Source organism: Paramisgurnus dabryanus, chromosome 4, assembly GCF_030506205.2.
Source record: "Paramisgurnus dabryanus chromosome 4, PD_genome_1.1, whole genome shotgun sequence".
NCBI classification, from domain to species: Eukaryota; Metazoa; Chordata; class Actinopteri; order Cypriniformes; family Cobitidae; genus Paramisgurnus; species Paramisgurnus dabryanus.
Genome location: NC_133340.1, coordinates 25,019,453 through 25,043,689, shown reverse-complemented (window position 1 = coordinate 25,043,689; position 24,237 = coordinate 25,019,453). Strand labels below are relative to the sequence as shown.

The window sequence follows — 24,237 nt, the reverse complement described above, 5'->3', positions numbered from 1 at the left end:
CCAATCACAGCGCTTGTGGTCCACATAGAACTGACGCGCTGTTAAAAATTTTGCAAGGTGTACGTCAGGCTACGCAGAGATACGAACAGGCTACCCATAACCTACGGCGTAGATCTTACACAGGACTATAAATTGGGCTTCAGGGAGGGAAGTGAAGGGTAGAAATATGACGGGTAGGAAAGCGACGGGGGAAGAAGAACATAAAGCAAATGAAAAGAGAAGAGCAGGACAGGGAGAAACGCAACAGGGATGAGGATGACATAGAGCAGTGGTTCCCAAATCCAGTCCTCGGGACCCCCCTCCCAGCATGTTTTAGATGTCTCCTTATATGAAACACCTGATTCCAAGCCTAGCCTGATGAGTGGAATCAGGTGTTTCATATAAGGAGACATCTAAAACATGCTGGGAGAGGGGTCCCGAGGACTGGATTTGGGAACCACTGACATAGAGCAGTGGAACAGATAGGACCAGGACAGGGAGGAAAGCAAAAGGGATGTTGAGAATAGAGAGGAACCGAGGAGCTGGACAGGGAGAGCAAGAAAAGGAAATACAGGTACATCCATTTGAACGTGTGAGAATGAAGAGTAAAATATTTAAGGACATCATAATACAATATTATAACACAATTCTTCATACTTCACAAATTTTTAAACCCTGCCCCATGATGACATGGGATGAAAATACTGGGAATAATATTGTGAACATGCTTAAACTGTGTCAATTGTAATGTGTTCCTATTTAGGTGCTTCACAGTAATAACAATTGTTTTGTACAGTTATTGACCATTCACTATACATGCTGTCAACAGAACAGTATTAAACCCAGAACATTCCTTTAAAGCAAGTCATTTTTATATAAAATCTTGTCATTAAGGCAAATTCTGAATTGTCTTTCGTCCAATTGTAACCGTTATTATGAAAACTGTGGAAAACATACAATCTACAAGAATAGAGACTGCATAAACCACTAATAATCTTATGTTTACAGTATGAGAATCGTACCGTTCACCAACTCACATTATTAATTTTTTTAAACCATAACATATAAAATGCTCTCATAAGACTCATGAAAAAGTGATTTTATGTGCATCTTGCAAGTAACATCCAAAATAGCTTGAGAAGTCCAAAGGGTGGTCCCAGTGTATCATCATTTTTTATATCTTCATCATCCACCCCCCCTCCCTTTTTGTAACAGAAATGCTTCCTCCCATCGACCTGCAAAACGACTTAGGCCTTCTCCACAGTCTGGTAATACTCCTTGAGAACGGACCAGGCCTTGGGCGCCATGAAGCCTTCCGGAGGGTTCTGGCCTTCGCGAGCCATCCTCCTCATGCGGGTTCCTGAGATGAAGTCATAGTCCTGGTGGCTGGGTAAAATGAGACGACAAGCAGTCGAATTAAAAGAGGGATTTTAATATGTGTGAGAAAAGGGACAGTTTGGTACCCGTTGTGATAAGAAAATTAATAGAAACGTGATCTCGGAGCATGCGTCAGCGAAAATAACTAGGTGCTGTACACTGGTCCTTTGTTCAGGGGATCTGACGGGGACGTTGTATTATATTCTGAAAGACCTCCATGATCTCTCGAGTGGCTTTTTAAACCACATAAATTCCTTAAAGGCTGTTTTCTACGATGAGCTAAATAGGCTGACGTTACAGCTTGGCCAAAAAAATAAAAATGCAGAAATGTAAACTACAGGCCCATGGCTATTAAACCCAAAACTCCCCGCTACACGTTTTCATTTAAACAAATGCTTTGAAAATAAACAGTCTGATAAACAGAGCTAATTAGTCTCCAACTGACGAATAAAACTCAAGCGCTAGTCTAAATACAATCCTCAGTGGCTCCTGCGAACAGAGTTTATTTGTTAAGGATTAGTTGTTCTTCAATTAAGACGCAGACGCTAGGAAAACATTCGAGTTTGATGCGTTTATAAGCGCGTGCCGTTGCGTCTAGTTTTCCTGGTCGTAATCACGGGCGTAAACGCGGTGTTATTTTTGCGGTGGTTTCTTTAGTTATGCGTCGCGCCCAGGCAAGCGAAACGCTTCATATGAGCTTATAATGTGGAACGCTGAAAAATTTCAAACATTTCTACAGACTACCACTGATGTAAGGGGATGAAAACTTTGATGGCTAATCTGCATTTGTTTACAACAGAGAAATGTGCCCATCGTATGTTTGTATGCCAAGTCCTGAACTACTAAATGGGTCTAACGTTTTGCATGCACAGCAAATGTGTGACCCTGGACCACAAAACCAGTCATAAGGGTCATTTTTTTGAAATTGACATTTATAAATCATCCGAAATCTGAATAAAAAAACCTTTACATTGAATTATGATAGGACAAGATTTGGATGAGATACAACTATTTGGAAATCTGCAATCAAAGGGTGCCCAAAAATGAAATATTGATAAAATAAAATCCTTAGCAACACATATTACTAATGATAAATGTTTGATATATTTACAGTAAAAACTGAATTTTACTGATTAAAAAGCTACATTTTCATGAACTTGGACCTGGAAACGGCATTCCTTACTTACCAAGCGGATTACAGTTTGAACTAAAATTCGAAGCCACTAACAAAATCCCTGATATTTTATGACTTGGTCACTTTCCTGACTTTCAATGTCTGGAATAGACTTTTTAAAATCCCATGATATTCCAGAAATTCCATGACCCGTGGGAACACTGTAGGAATTGCAACATTATACTTATACCAGGACCCTGTTGAATGCTTTAATCTGATTGGATGAGAAATGTTCCAAAAGTGTTGATTATTTTTTTGTAAACCGCACACCTAACTTGTCAAATGTCTTAAAAATAGGCACCAGATCATTGTAACCGTGGTATAAGAGGAATAATTGAAGGTCCTTTGACTTATTTGAAAATAATGCAGACCCGCAGTGTAACGGCATTACCACCTTGGGTGTGCATTATTTTCTTATAATTCAATGGCACGTCGTCAATTATTCCTTACTTTATATGCTAGTGATTTTTTATTTAAAAAACGTCATTTTGACCCATACAATGTATTGTTGGCCATTGCTATAAATATACCTTTGCAACTTATGATTGGTTTTGTGGTCCAGGGCAAAGCATGTGAGCAGAGTGTAGTGAGAATATAGTTGGAGCGGAAATATAGTTGGAGCGAAGAGAGGGTTTTTATACAAAATCCGGATCAATCGTTCTGTCTCGCTCCGGTTCCGCTCTGATACTGCTCAAACCACGAGTCTAGGGCATGCACAAATCTACCCAAAATTCACCCATGCCTTAAACAATTAACAAAACTGTCAGCCTTCACTTTAAAAATCGTTCGTTGTGAAGGAGTCAGACAGTAAATTGAAAATGTGAAAATGAAATGGGTATTACAGCCGCTTTCATCGCTCCGAAAAACGGCCTGCGGGATATCCGCATATCAGGTGCGGTCCAACCACACCATAACCGCTGCCCCGCGACAGAATAGAAGTGAAGCGGATTTTTGTCACAGCAGTCGAAAAACCAAAAGCCTTACACCTGGGACACACTGCCTGCGAGGCGGACGTTGAGCGGGTTTGTTATGCAGCAAACACGCTCAATGTCCGCCACGCAGGCAGTGTGTCCCAGGTGTAAGGCTTTGGTTGAAAACAGCAGGTGTTAGGCATGGAAAGGGATTTTAAATCTGAGCGAGCATGGAGCGATTTCACCGGAGCGGGATGAAATTGTAGGTGAGCGGGGAGCGGAATTGAGCGAAGCGTTCTGGTGTGACTTTGAGAGGTGAAGCGCGGTTAGCGAACACCCAAGTGAGCGGGTAGCGGAAATTCTCACCACTCAGCTCCGGTCACATGCTCTGCTGCAGGATCGCATTTCAATATCTAAATGTGAAAAAAATGTGTATTATCGCTAGTCAAAACATTTTTACTGTACAAAGAACCATCTAGCAACATGAACAATAGGATTAGAAATAACATTATAGGTTTATCCCAGTGGTTACTTAAAAATCGAGACCTTACAATTCATTAATAACATTATATTTATGCATTTGGCAGACATATTTATCCTGACTTAGTGTATAACAAGCTATACATTTTATCAGTATCAGTGTTTCCTGGGATTGAAGCCACAATCTGCTGTGATGCTAATACAATGGTTAACACTGAGCTATAGGAACACTCATAAATCTGTCCATTCATAATAAATCAAATTGATTACATTATAGTCTGCCATTGAAGCACCATCTTGCAAGAAGCATCTAAGAGTTATTACCTAGCACACCTTAGCGACCGCATAACATCCCAGCAACAGCATAAAAATTTCATCTTTACATACCATTTTATGTCTTATTTTATTTGGACGGACCCACAAATGATTTTTGTTTACGGAGTATTATCACCATTCCACCCGGCACTTACTTCAATGGGGTGAAGGGGTAGGACACATAAACTCCAACTCCACAGAGAACCGTTAATATGCGTTTAAATGAGAAACAGCTTGGACTGATTTTAGACATTTTAGAGGAATACTTACAGGGGAATGGCTGGCAATTAGGCTCAGCATCCGTATTCGGCTCGATTTTGGCCAGGCCCAAAGAGCAGACGGAACGCCATAAATTTACTAAGGCGCCAAGCGGGACCCTTTGAAACTCAGACGGGGTGTGAGGCTGCCCCTGCCTCCCCCCTCTGTCACAGCAGTGCTTGACTTTACATATCAAGACGAGTAACATTTTCTATACTGGACTTTAATGAGAGAACAAGTCTAAGATGAGATATAGCTATGCATTGTGTTTATGGGCTAATTTATCCTTAAATGTAACCCCTACGGTTTTCTTCACAAGACACTTAAAAAAAGTTCACTTTTTTGTAATGGGGGAGGCCAAGACACGTTGCACAAGGTTTGACGTAAATTACTCCGCAGTTGCTCACCTGTTGAATGGGTCAAGTTTACTTATGCATGTAAAAAAATTACGGACTACACAGTGAATGGAAAGGTTTTCAGTGAATAGCAACTTTGGTCTGTTCCTCACATGGCTTTAGACATTTTGATGGTTGCTAGGGCGCAAAACAGCCCCATTCATTCCTTAGGATCCAAAAAGGGATGAATTTAGAAGCCACCAAACACTTCCATGTTTTCCCTTACGCATGTAACAGTCTTTAAATAGGGAAAACATGGTAGTGTTTGGTGGCTTCTAAATTCATCCCTGTTTGGAGCCATAGGAATGAATGGGGCTAGGCTAAATGCTAACACATTCACAACGCGCTGTACAAAGATTAAGTGCGCGCATTGAAAAAAGATAGGTATCTTTTAATTCATCTTAGTTGAGGTAAGAACATAGTAAAATATTGAAAAACTGTGGTGTTTTACTTTAATACCTCACCAATGTCAATATAATAATTTCTCAAGGACACTTGTACAATTTGTATTCTATCTGTGAGATAACATTTATTTCTCCAAAATATCACTGAATTTTTGTATCAAAGAAGAATAACTTACTTTTTCGGATCATAAAAGTCCATTGCCTTCTTGACTTTGTTGTAAGCTGCAACTTTGAAAGGCACAATCTCCAAAGAAATAAGACCAGGGGCCATGGTGAGGACTTTGGCTCCATGGGAAGGCTCATAGAGGTCTTTACCGGTGTCAGGGTGAGGCATTCCCGCCGGGTCACGGCCCACAATGTAAAAGTTGGCCCCAGCTACCATCCGGGCCCTGCAGTGCCACTGTACCTGTTAAAAACACTTTCAATGTAATTCAGTTTGACTTTGAAACTTTTTCACACTTGGTTTTTTAAACAATGAAAGCAAGTGTGACCCTGTCTGTGAAATCCAGGCTCATAATTTCAATCTAAATATAAGGTTTGGAGAATCAAAGCTTGTTTTGGATTCCACACTGATTTGAATCTTTGACATGATCTTACTCAGTCAATATTAAAAATATCAAGGTTATATTTTCAAAAAAATATCTTTATGTAGGATGATTTTTTTATAGAAAGGTGAAAATGTGAAAGATAAACAACACAAAAACTCTTCTGTAAAATAAATGTAAATGTCAATCAATTACATGGATACTGGCCAAAATATAAGAAACATCATTATGGTCACTCAACTTTCAAAATGCATTAAACTGATATAAATAAAAACGCATTACGTCATAGTATATATGAAATTGGATCCATGATTATAACTGGCTCATACCAACCAAACTAATTGTTTTGTGTGGAGTCAGCAAATCCTCTGCTTCCTTCACATAACTCGACTCCTGAGCGATTCCTTCCTGCGGGCTGCTTTAGCCTGCCTGCTCCCAATACATTTTTAATGTCCCCACGCCACATGATTAAAGAACAGACGTCAAAATAGCCATGGAAAACGACACCAACATTTTTGTCGGAAGTAAGCTCTCAGTTTGCACGCTGATGTTCAGACAAGCTGGATTTGTTTAGATCTCATTCAGAAGACAGAAGTGAACTCTTGTAGGACAGTCACAAGATTCGTAATGGCAATTAAACAAAACCTAGCCCCCAGTATGTCTCTAGCCCCCAGTATGGGTTAGGCGAAACGAATCAGCCATGAATTGTACCACCAACAGCTTACAAAGGAATGGGCCTGGTTCAAACGCTGTTTTAATTATCGTTCTCAACACATTTAGTCAAGCTTCTTTAAAAATTCCTTCTCCAAACCACTGCATGTGTGACGCAATACATAAAGCATGTTACATGGCATGGGGAACTTGTCATAATTAACCAAAATAAATATTTAAAAACCATATAGAAACATATTTTATTAATGGGGTACTCCAGGTGTCTGTCCTCGCCCCCTTCACATTTCACACTAACCTCTGTGGGGCCAGCATACATCATTGGCGAGGGAAAGATGGCCACTATGGTGGAGTTGGGGTCGAGCAGCCCTTCCTCCAGCACAGCAGCGTGCTGTTTCATGCGCCAGGCGAGCGGCACGTCATCGTCTTTGGTCCAGCCTCCCAGTGGGTGGAGTAGCAGCACGGGCCTGCGGTAGCCACGCTCAATGAGACGCCGCTGGGTGTCCTGCATGAGCAGCGCGTGGCCGTTGTGCACGGGGTTCCGCAGCTGGAAGGCAAAGACGGCATCTAAAGAATAGAGAAGAATGACTGTTTAAACCAAAACTAAGTTGTAAATGACAATACCGGACAATTCATAAGTTTTCTACTATAATAATCTACTATAGTACACAAAAACGCCAACACATGTAGTCCATACCTGCATTCATCTCTTTAAACTTTTGCTTGAGTTCAGTTGGGGTGAGCCTATAACTGTCCAGCCCGTCGTTCCAGTATATCCGATCCAGAACTTGGAGATCTCCTCCAACAAGCCAGTCGCCGCTCTCCATCACCATCTGTTACCAGAAAAACCATCAGACTTCCAGGAATAGCAATGATTTACCAATCTAATTTCCAGTAAAGTGTCAGTCACATCTGCACACTTGGGCTTCCTTTCATTTTTCTGTGAGTAACATAACAGGAACCCTCCAACTTTTTGGAGCATGCAAGAATATGTCTCTAACTCAGTATGGTGCTCTAGCCAGAAATTAGTCAGACATGGGTAGATGTCCGACTAGTAGATAAAGCCTAATATGCTTTGCAGGTTATTTTGGCAAAGAACTGCCCATTTAAAGAGGAAGTGACCAACTGACTGACATTTAATGTAAACATTTGTTTGGCATTGGTGGCTAATTTATCCTCTAACGTACTCACTGCCTGCAAACTTGTAGATACAACAGACTGATAAAAACTCCTGGAAATCAGAAATAAGATAACATCTGCCAAAAAAAATGTGACAATAGAAACTTGCCTTCGGATATTACCAAACATAACAGACACTTTGTACTCGACTGTAATTCAACTGTAGGCACACATTCCCCGCTGCAGAGTTTAAATACGCCCGGGTACAAGAACAACATTCATTCCCAAATATGGGACATGATTGTCCCAGAGTGATCATCTTAATTCCTGAACAAGACTTCAAAACCATCCAGATGTGCAGCTATCGTATCGGGTTATAACTCTCGCCTGTTTTAACCAACATTTCGCCTTCGGGAGGTCCTCGCTGGCTTTCGCCAAGCTGCTGCCTTGGCCGAACTTTAAAAGCGGTACGGTACCGTAATGACCCAAAGCAGACCCGAGGCTGCAGGGGCGGAGAATACCGTTTCACGGCCTCTTTGACTTTCATCTATTGAATTGACTTGACAGCAGTGCTGGTGGCTTAAGAGCTTTATGTGCAAGAATGTGATCATATTAGGCAGATTTCGAGAGGTTTGAAAGCTCTGAGCGTTAATAAAATGTTTCATCCACAGCTATATTTTTGCATTTGAAAACTGAATGCATACACAGCTGTCTTCTGCTGGCCACGGTACGGCAACAGTAGCACGGTTTATATAATTTATGGCGATCTATACCAGCGTTGGCACTGGATTGCATCTATAAAATAAATCAACTTGATTAATAGTAATGGACAATGATTAAGCACATTCCTTCCAATGTTCCCTAAACATTCCCTAATGGCATCCTAAACACTCACGTTCTTCCTACAAGCCCACACTTTCGTGATGTAACGACACTGTGACTGTCGGGAAGATTGCTGCGAAGCTCTCATGCACTTTACCTGCGGGCTCAAGTGCCACATATAAACCGAAAAGAACGCAGATAACTCTAAAAGTGTCTTTCTAATGGTGCATTCACACCAGCCGCGGTAGAGGATGCAAAAACACTCTATTCACGCGTAGTTGGACCATGAACATTAGTTTACTCACTTCATTCGTGTGAAAGCCACATGTGAAATTCTAGTCTTTCGAGACATTCACGCGGAAATTCGCGTCATGGGAGTGGCTTCTGCGACTCCTCTTGCTTCCTGTAATCACGTCACTACTACAGCAATGTCCTGATTGGTTATCGCAGTGCGGAAATCCACCAAAGTTCAGATTTTTCAACTCCTGCGGCAACACTCAATTTGCGCGGAACGCGTCATTCGATATGACAGGATGCCTAATCGTGTCTTTGCATTGACTTCAAATGTAATAACTCGCGCTTGCCGCCTCTACTGCGTCTGGTGTGAACCCTGCATAACAGTACCAACAGTTGTGCTAATTTAGCGGATGGATTTATTTTTGATCAGGCAGGCAGACAGAGCCATTCCAAAGTCCGAGGACTCCTTGTTGGCGCCCATAAGGGAGAGCCGGAGCCATTAAAGCCCACCTAAGCCCACAAGCCGTACTTACAGATGGAAACAATTGTGCAGTATTTACTCAGTGAGATTTGTAAGAGAAAGGTGAGGGGAGAGGAGGGGAGCAGGACTTGACTAAACAGCGTTTGAGCAGAACTCAAGCTGAGAAATCCAACTAAAACATGTGTGAAATGAAGGAGGTCAAGGAATAAAGAGATTACTAAAGCAGGGATTGAGAAAAGAGTGCTGTGGGAGAGACCTGGGCGTGAAAGAGAGAGTGAGTGAGCATGTGATCATAGTAGAGAGAAAATAAGAGAAAGTGAGTGAGTGATGCATCTGGGGCGAAAGAGGTGAAGAAAGAAGGTGATGATGGTGAAAGAGGGTGAGAGAAAGACACACACCTGTGGCTGAGTGTAAGCAGTGATGTGGTTGAAAAAGAGTAAGTAAACGAGAGAGAGAGAGAGAGAGAGAGAGAGAGAGAGAGAGAGAGAGAGACTTACTGTAAGCAGAAGGAGAGTGGGCGAGTAAGTCCTGTGGTTAAGAAAGTGTAAGTGAATGAGACAGAAGGAGAGGAGAGAGAGAGAGAGGGGGAGGGTGGGTGAGCGAGTCGTGTGGTTAAAACCAGGTACACACCACAAGATAATCAGGATGAATTTGGGACGCTTTTCCCCTTAACAACAGTATTAAGTAGGGTCCCGATCGTCTTCGTGGTTGCGCCAATTATCTTAACAGATTTTCATGTGGTGCGCGGTGCATTATGGGTGTCTGAATTTGCTCGGAAGCACATCGGGGTCGCTCTGATCTCAAATCAGAAATCCTGTTGTGTGGGGGAAGCCCTGAGGACAAATGCACACACGCTTTTGGTAGATTGTCACGTGAAACAAAAACGATACCCAATCAGAAAGCGAGCAGATAAAAGATAAACCCATAACAACTACATGGCGAAGCATGCAGAGTCCAAAGTGAGATGGACATCAGAGATGTAAAAAAGCAGTCAATTGTATTAATGACATTTCTTTATGCCCATTGTTTACTGTGAAGTCACGTTTGGACGCGAGAAACATTGGGAGATCTTCACGAGATTTTCTGTGTTCTCAGCTGAGACTCGCATTGTTTGTGAAGTTAATCTGATGGTGCGTGATGTGCTGTTAGGACTACATAGCTGTACACCACCCACTATAGGAACAAGTGTGTTAAATCGTCTCTCACATTTTGAAAATCGGATAAAAACAAATGGTGTGTACCCAGCTTAAGTGTAAGTGAACGAGGGAGCGAGAAAGACTTAAGCCCTTTTCACACAGACATTACGGAAAATACACGGAAAATGCATTGTGCAATCTTGTTTATGATAAGATTATAAATGACCACGTGTAGTAGGGATGTTAACAATGAATCGATCTTCGATTAATTGTCGATAAGAATTAAATTGAGTTTAACGATGGTCGAACCCACATGTGTGCGACGCCTGCGCAAAACCCATACAACCGAAAAATAAAAAATAAACAAAGCGCAGAAGTTAAACTAGCCATGATCACAATAATGCTCGATGCCAAACACACATCTGTGCTTTTTAACGTCATGCGAGACGCTGCAGGTCTAAGCTAAGGTCTCTTTGAAGCTGTTTACACTTGGCATTAACATGCGTTTTCGTCGATCGGATCACAAGTGGACAACGTTAATGCCAGGTGTAAACGGTGTTCAAAACGTTTTGAACGCGTCCACTTTCGACCACTTTCAACCATATCCAGAGGTAGTCGAAACCACTTTCGATCGGATCGCTTTGGAGCTGCGGAACGCACATGTGGTTGAATGTGTTCGAACAGCCACACGCGACCGCCTTCTCTCCGCCCATTTATCTAATCTGAGGTATTAAACACAAGTTTTATGTCTTTTTTTGACTTCTGGCGTGAACATACGGTGAACAGCACTATTTTTAGCCTTTCATTGATACAACTACTGCGGGTGTTCTCCGTAGTTTCGTTTTGAAAGCGTGAAAGTTGCGCGATCCTATTTCATCAATTGCGCTGAAAATTCAGAGAAAGCTTTAACATATAAACGTACAAAACACTGTGCAGCATGTATACTTGCTAAACAAGCAGTGGACTCCGACATTATATTAGTTTGCGTCCATATAAACTCATAATTACTGCCGCTCGCGTTTGAATGACAGCAGAGAGACTCGCCCACCGTCTCACAGACCACCCCCTCACAGTATTCAGGACAGAAGTGGTCTAAAGTGGACAAAAGAGACGGATTTAAATACCAGGTGTAAACGTAATGTGTCCCTCTCGTCCACTTGTGATCAGATCAATGAAAACACATCTTAATACCAAGTGTTAACAGCCCCTTTGTGTGCTTCTTGGATATAATTACAACAAACGGTGTATCAACGACTCGGAAAGCGAGGTGAACAACTAAAGAAATAACACTTGTTGATATTGAAACTTATTTCGACATGTCATGGACGCATGGATATGCGACTGTTGCAGTGTGCGCATGTGATACACTGTGTCTAGTCATTATATTTCATTACGAGATAATTTTAACATTTTCTCATTTTACAATCACACTAACATATTATTTAGTCAAAGTAAAATCTTTTAATTCGTGTAAGGAAGCTTTTATGTCATTGGCTATATGCCACTGCTGTAAAGGCTTATTGCATTATTACAGTTAACGATTATTCGATCGCTTGATCGTTAATTTAAACAATCATCGAATATGGAAATGTTGACATCCCTAGCGTATAGCGCTGTTCTAGTATGCTGCTGAATGATCCCGGAGGGTCAAAGTGCAGTCCAAGGCTAGTTTGGAAATCCAACCACACTAGGACTTATTAAAGCATCGCGTAAGATGTACTTAAATTTATCCTTAACCTTCACAACGGTAAATTAGTGGAACAACCTTTTCTTTTTTTACAATCTGCATAGCAATGCAGTTACTAGCATGTTCTGGATGGTTGCTAAATGACACGTCATAAGGGCCCGTGTACAAATCGCTCTCATTTACATTACTGGGCCCCTTAGGGGATTTATTGGAAAAATTCACTGTATTTTCAGAGGGACCCAGGCTTGATCTAGTTCCTACATATACCTTTGGCACCTTAAATGTAGTTTGAGGACGCTTCCTCAGTAAGCCTCACAATTCCAGGTGTCATTCATGTCCGTAGCACAAATGGTGCATGATGAGTTACACACAGATACATTAGACCTATAGTTAGGGGCTTATTGAAATCTCAAGGCCAAAGTATGAGCAATAATGTTTGCTCATAGCATAACTAATGAGCGATTAAGAAAACGACAGCCATTCTAAATTTCTGGAAGCATCTAACAGAGGCAGACAGATGAAAAGTGATGCATTTATGGACGACTGTGATTCTGCCCCTATATGAACACGTATGTGGTCTAAACAGTGCTTTCATTCAAGTCGCCTTCATAATCGGGACTTTCCAGGTGGTTTGTGAGTCAGAAAGGAAGAAAAAGCAGGAAGATGACGACGTAAACTCGATACAGGCAGATGTTAATTCTATCCAACATCTTACATAAACTGACAAAAAACACATTAGACACTTCATCTTTAACAGGCACGACAAAAAAAACAATAAAAGCTGTGCGAATATTTTCCTACTAGCTCGATTTGTGGTTTGTTTGCATTGCATTGCAATGCCCCGCCCACAATGAAATCTGATTTGTCGACACATTGCATATGCTCTGTAATAGCAGTGAGATACGTAGCACTTGGCTTTAAGTGTTTTTGGGTACTCTTGAAGGACACTCCACTTTTTTTTCGCAGATTTTTATCGTTTTGGAATCTATTTAGCTGATCTCCGGGTCTGGCGCTAGCACTTTTAGCATAGCTTAGCATAATCCATTGAATCTGATTAGACCATTAGCATCGCGCTAAAAAATAACCAAAGAGTTTCGATATTTTCGTAGTGATATTACGCAGTGCCCGAAAATAGTCCCCTGCTATTAAAAGTTACTAAGGGGACTATTTTCGGGCAGTGCGTAATATCACTACGCCTGCTACAGCCATGTTACGGCAGCAAAGTCACTGATTATTACGCCAGAATGAGAGTATAGTTCCTAGCCATATCTGCCTAGAAAATTGCAGCTTTTAATTTTTCGTAGGTCTTTGTACACAATGTAGCTACAGAAGAGTCAAGTTTTAAATAGGAAAAATATCGAAACTTTTTGGTTATTTTTTAGCTCGATGCTAATGGTCTAATCACATTCAATGTATTATGCTAAGCTATGCTAAAAGTGGTACCGCCAGACCCAGAGATCAGCTGAATGGATTCCAAAACGGTAAAAATTAAATGTTTAACTCTAGGGGAGCTGAAAAATGAGCATATTTTCCAAAAAGTGGAGTGTCCCTTTAAATGATGCAGAATAAAAATTCCGAATCTGACCTTAATGTACGGGTGATCCTTGCAGGTAGTACCCCACTGCCGAGCACAGCGCTCCTCTTTGCGGTGCTCGTAAAACTCCGGGTTGCGCAGGATGGCGACACGCCGGCCGGCGTAGGCCAGCGCGAACGCGGTGCTGCCGTCCAGACGCTCCTTGTCTGCACTTGAGACAGGCAGGACCACCGGCACCGAAAGGTTAATAACCCCACCTACGAGCAAAGGTTAAAGTTCAGATACACACCAAATACATCAGCCACACCAATGCTTTCAGCAATCGGCACCTTTTCAAAAAGCCTACAGGGGAAACGTGGGTACGGTTACGGATCTATGGGGGAGTGTGGGACCGAATTGGCTGCGGGGCTTTATTTGAAGAGAGTGAAATGTGAAAGTGGTGAGTTTTCTAGGAAAGTAAGAGGCCAATATGCTTGGCAGATTCATTGGGTTCTACACCTTGATTAAAGCAATATGAGCGGCAACCTTTTAAAATCCATTTACAGGATAAAACGCACACACATCTGAGAAGAAACAGCTGGTTTTCATAAGACAAAAAGCCATGAAGCATCCTATTTCACCCCGTTCCAAATGAAACTAGCAGCAGGCAGCGACACAAATGGGCCCACACAAACAATTTCACTTGATTCGCAGGCGGACGAGAAACCGATTTGGTCCAAAATATTGCCCAATCGGGCTTACTAAACCGATCAAAACAACACCATAATTATTATAACTTCGTCTAATGACACTGATGATGTCATTAATTCTTCCATATAGTCTATAATATATGTATTTAATCCTAATAGGCATGTGCGCGAATGCAACGCAAAGGTTAGATTACTAGGCAAGACAACACAGTGTTGTTACGAGGCCGTAAAACTAAATTGACAGTTTTTGGAAACGTATACTCGATGTGGGAAATTACTGTAATTACACCGTACTGTAAATATTAGGAACGCATTACGTTTTATAAACCGCTTCGCACATTTGTCTTATTTGTAATCAAAAACGTACCAGCTTGTTATTTTGGATGCTTAATGTTTTTCAGAAGCCAAGCTGCCTTGACAGCATGCGAGGAACAAAACCTCAATTACATTTATAAAAGCTTTTATTTTTTTACCACCAATTAAACATTTCAATTCCACTTACAGTCCATTCAGATAAATGGACTGCAAGTTTAGTCAGAGGTCAATCCGCCAGCTTTAGGTGGAGCCTTGTTGCACTTAAATATGTTTTTGACAATAGATGTGTGGCTGGCAAACTTGCAAATATTTGCTTAGACTTCCAAACCCTAGCTTTTATAGGGTTGGTTCACCCAAATATGAAATTTACCCCATGATTTATTCACCCTCAAGCTATCGAGATGTATATGACTATCATCATTCAGCCAAACACAATCCAAGTTATATGAGAAAGTGTCCTGGCTCTTCCAAGCTTTATAATGGTAGTAAATGGTGCTTTTGATTTTGAAGCCCAAAAAGTCCATCCATCCTTCACAGAAGTAATCCACATGGCTCCAAGAGGTTAATAAAGGCCTTCTGATGGTAATCGATGGGATTTTGTAATAAAAATATGCATATTTAAAACTATAAACATTAATACTAGCTTCCTGTAACAGTTATTTTCTAATATAACTGGTGTTAGTGTCTAATATAACTATATCTAGTGTTTTTGTGGCTTAAGGTCGAGTAAATCATGAAGTATTTTTTTAAAGTCCCCATAAAAAAAATATTCTCCAACCCCCAATATTTATATATTATTTAATATTGTAATTTTCATATTAATTTTCAAGAAACATATTTGGGCTGATCAGTGTCTAAAATTATTAAATGATTATAAAAATTATTAATATATAATATAAATAAAAATATATGATAAAATATAATAAAAATAAATAAATAACAAAACTATATACAGTTTTGTTTTTTATTTATTTTTTATTAAAAATATTCTCCAACCTCCAATATTTATATATTATTTAATATTGTAATTTTCATATTAATTTTCAAGAAACATATTTGGGCTGATCAGTGTCTAAAATTATTAAATTATTATAAAAATTATTAATATATAATATAAATAAAAATATATGATAAAATATAATAAAAATAAATAAATAACAAAACTATATACAGTTTTGTTTTTTATTTATTTTTTATTAAAAAATATTCTCCAACCTCCAATATTTATATATTATTTAATATTGTAATTTTCAAGAAACATATTTGGGCTGATCAGTGTCTAAAATAATTCAATTATTATAAAAACAATTATTATATATTTATATATATATATTTTATTCTCCAACCCCCAATATTTCATATTGATTTTCAAGAAATAAGAATTTAAAAAAAGAATACAAAAATAAGAATTGTCCATTTCGATTTCATGGTGACTTTTAAGGGGCATTTACACAGACAGCGATGAAATCACAAGGGGATCACTCTACGTTTGGTTGTTGGAAGGCATTTGAAGACATCACATGGATGAATAAAACATTTTCTCATTCACTTTATATTAAGGTTACATTGGTCACCATTAGTTAATGCATTAGTTAACAGTGAGGAGTATATTTTTACAGCATGTATTGATCTTTGTTAATGTTAGATAATACAAATTAACACTAAGATTAACAAATACTATAGAAGTATTGGGGGCCTGAATACCTTCTAATGATCTTGTTTTTCACAAATTTACTAATTTTTTTTTACTTGGTCATTATGGGCAACTGAGTATCAAAGAAAACGTAAGCGGTACGAAAGAAAAATATGTTTCAGTCCAGTCTGTAATACAAATAATCTGAAAAATGAACAAGAATACATTTTATAAGCACTGCAGTTCAGGTAGCAGAATACAGTACAGTAGTGTCTAATAGAAAGTGTGGCTACCCCTGCAAAGCTAGTAAACATCGCCCTCTAGTGATACATTCGCAAAACACAACACAGGATCATGCAAGTAACTGTAAAAATAAGTGAAGTCATACCATCCAGCAGACAGTTAAAATGAAGACACTGAAGGTACTCTCTCTCTCTCATGAAACCGTTCAGAGGCGTGGCCCAACCTTCGGCGAGCACCTGGACCCACTGCATGTCCACCTAACCCACAACAAGTACCACAGTTACAAAGATTGTGTTATAATGCAATGCTACATCTGTGTGACAGCTTCACCGCAATGAGATCAGCTGTGCTTCAAGTTTTAAATGTTACAAGTTTTAAGTGTTAACTTGAAACATTTATCTAATCTGTAGTAGGGCGTCACTATCGATGATTTTGGTGATCTAAAGATTTTACGAAAAATTTATCGCCAAATAAATCGACTCATTTTTAAATTCACAATAAAAACTGACTCAAGTGAACAATACAGGGCTAAAGATGGGGCTGTACAGTGCGACATTTGTGTTACATGATAATAGAAAATTAGTCTGTAAATTAGTTGATGAATTTTTTTATGTTTCTAATGTAAAGTGTTAACACACTGTTGATATTCTTTGTCATTTGTTGCACTAAACCACGCCTCTGATTTTGAAAATCCTTTGCGAGTACTCGTTAAAATAGCGTTTCTTTTGTGATTGTTGCGGGAAAAATCCTTGATCTTGCTGCACGTTTTCTTAAAAAAGCGATGGAATATGCGGGAACTTGCCAAAATTGCGGGAACTTGCAAAAACTGTGTGAACTTTCAAAAACTGTTTGCAGCATTTCATTGATGTCCACGTCGCGTAATTATGTCACTTCCTAACATTCCCATGACAAAAGGGGACATGGGTGCGCATGTGTGAAGTAAATGCAACATTTTTCAACTTTCTGCTAAGATATGACTTATTACCATGAAAATGCGGGGATTATGAAATCATGCAAAAATATTTTGTAAGCAGAAATCTGCAATTTATGCGGTGAAAGTGCGGCGTATTTAAAAAATGCGGCCCTCGCATAAATATGCAGACTTTGGCGCATAATTGCGTTTTTCTGGAGGGCCATACTCTGTAGCCCAGGGTTTCCAAAACTAGGGTTGTGAACCCCTGGTGGTTTGTGGGGGAATTGAAAAAAAACTTTTTAAGGTATCAAGCAAATGTGTTCAAATTATTGAAATATTTCCTTAAATTTCAGGGGGTACCTTAAGTAAATAATTTTGGTCAAGGGGGTTCAGCTGACAAAACGTTTGAAAACCCCTGTTGTAACCTAAATCAAACCAGAGGATTTTAACCGAAGCACAATACACTGACACAAAGAGCTGAATATAAATGCCACATATGCAAAGCCGTCATGCTTGACACCATATTGAATTCACAGACTGGTTGCAGGTGTGTAAGCTCAAATGTTGCGTGGGATCAATGAGGAGTGGCTTTACCTTTGTGATCTCCATGGCTGGAAGTGTCTCTGCATCTGCCTTGGCCAAGTCCAGCTTGTTTTCCGGCACATAGAGCTCTTTGACCTCATAGGATGCATCCACAGGCACGATGTCCTACAGAAAATAATATCTTCAATCATCCCTTATTTTCTGGAAACTTTAAAGGATTACTCCACTTTCATAAAAAGCATTGATGCATATATATAATGCATAAATATAAAATGTAAACAGGGATTAGATATACATTTCTTAACAAACGTGTGTGTTCATAGGCCCCGATATCTTTTCTACCGGTGGGTGCTCGTCACAGCGCCAAGCAATGCGTAGGTTACTTAGCAACGGCACAGCAGTCACGTTTTCGCTGTTTTTTTTTTTACACAAAATGTGAAGCAAATGTGAAGCAATTAATTATCTGTGCTTGCTTGGTCTGTCGCGTAGGTGCTCGAGCTGAGCCACTGCTGATATCAGATGCCTTTCCTTGCAAATAGCGCCTTTGAATAGCAAACAATCGTCTTTTTCGCCAAAAAAAAAAAAAAGGAAAATATGAAGAGTTTGATCCAAAACAAGATAACTCAGTTTTTAAATTTTTGTCACAACATGTTTATTATTATGTTAGCATGTTTTTATTGTGTTTTATTGTGCTACTTAGCTGTATTTTTTTTAGTTATGAAGGCTTAAATCAAAACAAATTAACTGCAGTTTGATTGATATTAATTGGAATGCACAATCAAAAAACAAGATTTATCTCGTTTTGGAACCAAACGCTTCATATGTACTTTTAAACCACAACTTCTCATCTTGCACTACAAGAGCGACCTTACATATTAAAGGCAGGTAGCACGATCTCTGAAATGTTGACATTTGAAATCACCTAAACAAACACGCCCCTAACCTAATAGAATCTGGACCCTCTTTTGATAGACCCGCCCCACACACTCAGTCGTTCATCCACTCGAAACAGGGTGAATGGCACTTTCACATTCACTTTGTCCTGTAGTTTGAGTGAAAACTACAAAAACTTGCTTTACGGCAGACCTACAATCCAATCAGAGCCAGCTATGCTGCAGTATTTACGACAGTGGTAATGGACAATTACGCTTCTAACCAGTAGGGGGAGCAAAGAGCAAAACCTTTAAAACTGCTATTTTAAACTGCATTGAAACTGTAAACTGTTGGGGTGTCCACTATATGGAGAAAAATCCTGAAATGTTTTCCTCAAAAAACTTCTCGACTGAAAGACATAAACGTCTTGGATGATATGGGGGTGAGTAAATTATCAGAATTTTTTATGAAAGTGGAATATTCCTTTAAGAGAATCTCTCTGTGTGTCATCATATAATGAGGACAGAGATTGCTATCAACATCCTGCATACATGAGACAAAATCAAAACCACAGCAGCACATTTCCCATCAGTTTGCAGACTATTATGTAAAATGTGCATCGGCATGCATACCAAATCCGCCATTTATTTCATGAACTTCAAAAAAGGACAGCTATCACTATGAGTGTCACTATCAGTCAAGTAAACTAACCCTCTCCTGCAGGAGATCCAGGAGTTGCTGGATGCACTCGTTCACATTGCAGGAATCTGTCTTTAGCACCAGTTCTGGAGCCTCTGGCTTCTCATATTCAGAGTCAATTCCTGTAAAACCTGAAGAAATCAACACCAAAAGCGTTAAAGTGATGGATCCTGCTAGCGAAACCAAACTCATATGTTCAATTTCCAGGGACTGGAAACTGAAATTGATGTATTGATGCTATACAACTCTTAATCAATGATGCACAATGATACACATACCTCTGATTTCTCCAGCTCTAGCCCTCTTATAGAGGCCTTTGACATCTCTTTGCTCGCACACGTCCAGAGGAGCATCCACAAAAACCTCGAAGAACGGCAGACCGGCAGTTTCATGGATCTTTCTGGCATTCAGACGGTCCTAGAGGGGGGAGGACGATAAACCAAATTCGATCATTCCCAACAAATCAATTGATTATCCCGCACACACATCGATTTTATCTCTTCCTCACCTGGCCATATGGAGAAATAAAGCTGGCGATGCACACGAGCCCGGCGTCTGCGAACAGTTTGGCCACCTCTGCGATGCGGCGAATGTTCTCCTCGCGGTCAACAGGGCTGAAGCCCAGGTTCTTGTTAAGGCCCTGTCTGATGTTATCTCCATCCAGCGTGTAGCAGGGGATGCCGTGGCACACTAGGTACTCCTCGAGGGCCATGCTGACCGTCGTCTTCCCTGCGCCGGACAGGCCTGATGATGCAGGAGAGAGACGTTACGGATAGGACATTTCCTATATCTATATACAAATATCTATATATCAGTTACAGCAAATGTTTTATGATTGTATGTGCACCCTTAAAAAAAAGTACTGTGGTACAGTAATGACATCATGGTTAGATGCATACCATAATATTTGCATAGTACTCCAGTGTAAAGTACATTTTGCAATGAATACAATTGTTTTATGTGCAAAGGAAAGTCCATAAAAAGCTCTGTGGTAATAAATGTTTTAGCAAAATATTTTCCACTGTATTACCGAATACTGTATTATAAATATACAATGGAACAATATTCACATAATTCAATTAAATTTTATTTATTGTGCGCTTTTCACAATTGTTCATCGTTCCAAAGCAGCTTCACATGAATTCATAATTACTAGGATGATAACAACTAGGGATGCACTGATACAAAAGTCAGTGCCGATACCGAAATATAATTATTATGTTGTGTACACACCAAGCGCGAAGCGTTGTGTTCCTTGCCCTAGATTACTCGCGGGATTTAACCTCGTGTCATGCTAATTTTTCACTTCAGTTGAATAGTTTTAACTTGCGCAAAGATGCGTTAGGGTGAATAACGTGTGTTACAAATTTGGCTCATTCCCATCACACCCCCCGCGAGGTAGCATCTTTTCGCATCGACTTTGTATGTAATTTATTCACGCAAATCGCTGAATTCACATTTGGTGTGAATGCCCCATTAGAATGACTGCTGATACTAATAAATACCATTGTTTGTTTTTTGTTGCCTCGTTTCAAATTATTATTATTATAAGTGGAAAGAATACAAACTGTCATTAGCTGCATTTCCGTTACAGATTTGCGTAAAACTTATTCAATATTTACTACATGTCGATAAAAAAAAATTTTGTGAAATGACGCCGTTTCAACTAACTGATGATATGCGACTAAAACTTTTTTTTTCTTTCACGATAAGTCATTAAAAGCCTCACGTTGACGGATGTTGGTAGGTTTACTAATATAACATCCATCACACTAGCCATTATTTTTAATCGAAGGAGACATAGGAGTCTCATCTAAGCATTAATGCCAAGGAAAGCCCCTTATATTTGGAGCAGACACGTATGATGCGTTTCTGAAAGGTTATAGTACATACTGCGTACATTTAGGTGACCTGAAAATGTGAATAAACTGTTTCTGTTGCAATTTTGTAGAATACTTTTTGTCCAATTGCCTGAAAAAACACTTCCTGCAAGTGTATAAACAGGGCTCCAAACTGCCACCAAATGGTGGAATTTTGCCACCAAAATTTGAAAGTGTGCCACTGAATTTTACACCTAGTCGCACATGTGCGACCAGTAAATTTGACCTTTTTTGTGATGTGACATTGTAAAGTATCATCAAAGTATGTATTAGTAATACAGTTGAAATTTGTAGAAATGTGATTATTTGGTTAGCATGTTGATTTACTTTATGTGCCCCTAAATTTTTTGGTTGTGCCCCTAAAATTTTCAGTTGGGGGCTACTGTGCTCCTAGTGAAAAAAGTTAGTCTGGAGCCCTGATAAACTTTTGGTAGCATTTTACAGTAAGTTTATATTGGTGAACGCATTAAAGTGCACCTATTTCGTTATTTTGTGTATTTGGTATAATACAATGTGTTTGTGTGGTTTATGGTTAAAAACACATTATTTTTCAACATACCGTACATTTTTGAAGCTCCAGATTTTACTCTCTTCCTGAAACGCACGGATTTTGTACAAAACTCATAGATTTTAAAAGCTCTGTGTCCCTGATTGGCCAGCTAATCTGTACATTGTGATTAGCCTGAACACCTCTGACGTCAGCTGGAAATGTGACGCTCCTTACCATGTTTGAAAAATTATCTTGCAATGCTAACAGGAGTTAACTAACAGACAGAGTCTGAAGCGGTAGGAATTCTGATAATGTCGGTCTTGTCAATGTCACCAATCACAGGAAGTAAACTGTTGCCTACAATCCATGTGTTTGTTGCAGGCCAAGAAAAGAGATTAACATTGGAGATGATAACTTGCGTCATCGTTTACTTTGGGGTTTGTACCTTTTGCATACTGTTAACATGTACAAATACACACTTACACACCAAAGGAAATAAAAAATCGTGAATCGGACAATAGGTGCCCTTTAACTAACATGAACAAACAATGAACAATATAGTTTTTCAACATTTATTAATTCTTGTTAATGTTAATTAATGTCGATACAGGTGTTAACAGTTACAATGTTTGATTTTAAAATTGTATTAGTAAATGCCAAATTGTACATGATTAATAAATGCTGTAGAAGTATTGTTCCTTGTTAGTTCATGTTAACTAATGCATTAACTAATGGTTAACAAATACAACCTTATTGTAAAGTGTTACCAAACTTTTCTGTGATATATGGGTGAGTTTTTGCAAAATTTACATATGTTCAATTCGAAATGTCAATTTGCGCAATTTAAAAGGGTAATGGAAACGCAGCTTGTGTCACCAAATTTAAAATAATCACACAATATTAGTTCTGATGCATTTTTATACCCCTTTTGATTGCCAGGATATAATCTGCCCTGATCATCGGCTGTTGATGTGGGAAAACTGCTTTTATCAGCCGATACCGATTATACATCACTAATAACAACAACAACATGGTTTACCATGCTATATATCTCGAGGTAATATGGTGCTGTTATCAGATACCATTTTTACAGGTTGGTATGATAGATTTGGATCCAGAAGTTCTTTAAGATTTATATTTGGATCAGTTTCAGTCAAGTTTTTTGGCCATCAAGATTGTATTTATGTCAGAACAAAGGAAGTACCTGTAAGCCACACAGTGCACCCTCTGAAACCTCCTCTGGTCCCCACTACCTGTCCACGCTTGTTTCTGCTCACATGATGGGCCTGGTAAGTGACATTAGTGGCTCTTTGCTTTCCCTGAAAAGTGAAGTAAACACATTTACTACATTCATTTGCATCTTGAAAAGACATCCGGGGTGATGACAATCATCAAGTGTGACAGCAGCTGGTCATTATTTCATTTTCAAAAAATAGTCATGCTAACCAAAAATTACATATGTGCATATAAAGTCCCAAAAGCTGTCTATGTAAAAAACTCACTACGTTTTGAAACACATGTGGTGTATATACATATTTATGCACGTGCATTTAACCCATTCATACTACAGTGCCAGTAAGGATTATTATGATTTTCTTTTAAATTAACTGTAAAAATTAAATGGGTCAAATTTAGCATAAACAAAAACAGTAAATGCCTAACATAAAGTGTTACTGCAAGTATTTTACATAAGCAACACAAAACATCTCTCAGCTAAATGATGACATACCCAGCTTTCGGGTGCATTGCTTATTTTCTGCTTCTTGTTCGAGTTGCCAGAGGTCTCCATTTAAGATATAATGCGCTGCTAAACCCACCGTTTGTTAATAAATGGATAATGAATTAAATATATGATTTTTTTTCTGAAGCCGGGTGCTATGTATGGAGGAGGTCCAGCAGGAAATGTAGCGGTTCAGACGCTGCACAGTACAGGAAGTTATGGTAGCCCAGCCGCTTTCAGACAAGTCCCGCCTCCTTGGCCTGCCAGCCAATCGAAATCCTGTGAGGAACTTCGAAGCGTAATTTGATTGGGTGTTTGAAATGTCGTTCACATTACAGTAGAAAAGGTTCTGCCACGACAAAGTGCGACCAACCATACATATCTATGCGACCAACGACATATGACCACAACAAACTGTGATCGATTCAGGGGGCGGAACTTGTCAAAATACGGTTGGGGAAAATAAAGAAGCTCTGTATTGCCACCCGGTGGGTGAATTTTATTGTGTACAGTGATAGTCCCTCATCATTATTTGTCACATGGCACCGATTATTTTATAAAACTATTGTGAAATTCAAGGAATGTTATTTAGAGTTAGACCATTGGCATTACCATGATAGAAATCCAAAGGCGCTACAGGAAAATCTGAGGTGAACTCAGACACTGATTGGTTCCTGTAACTGTCACTCACAGTTCGTAGTCCAATCCTGAAGTGG

General features: G+C 39.4%; 1 protein-coding gene across 1 annotated transcript; it reads right to left on the bottom strand.

Moving 5' to 3' along the window:
* Positions 1–439: 439 nt before the first annotated feature.
* papss1 (3'-phosphoadenosine 5'-phosphosulfate synthase 1) lies at positions 440–23,784 on the bottom strand. Its single transcript, XM_065295348.2, has 12 exons — positions 23,531–23,784; positions 23,006–23,120; positions 19,940–20,175; positions 19,710–19,848; positions 19,444–19,562; positions 17,911–18,024; positions 16,549–16,660; positions 13,575–13,780; positions 7,205–7,340; positions 6,806–7,074; positions 5,470–5,699; positions 440–1,365 (listed from the first exon to the last, which is right to left on the bottom strand). The coding sequence occupies exons 1-12, from the start codon at positions 23,588–23,590 to the stop codon at positions 1,227–1,229; spliced, it is 1,875 nt and encodes a 624-aa protein (XP_065151420.2). The 5' UTR covers positions 23,591–23,784; the 3' UTR covers positions 440–1,226.
* Between the last annotated feature and the right edge of the window lie 453 nt (positions 23,785–24,237).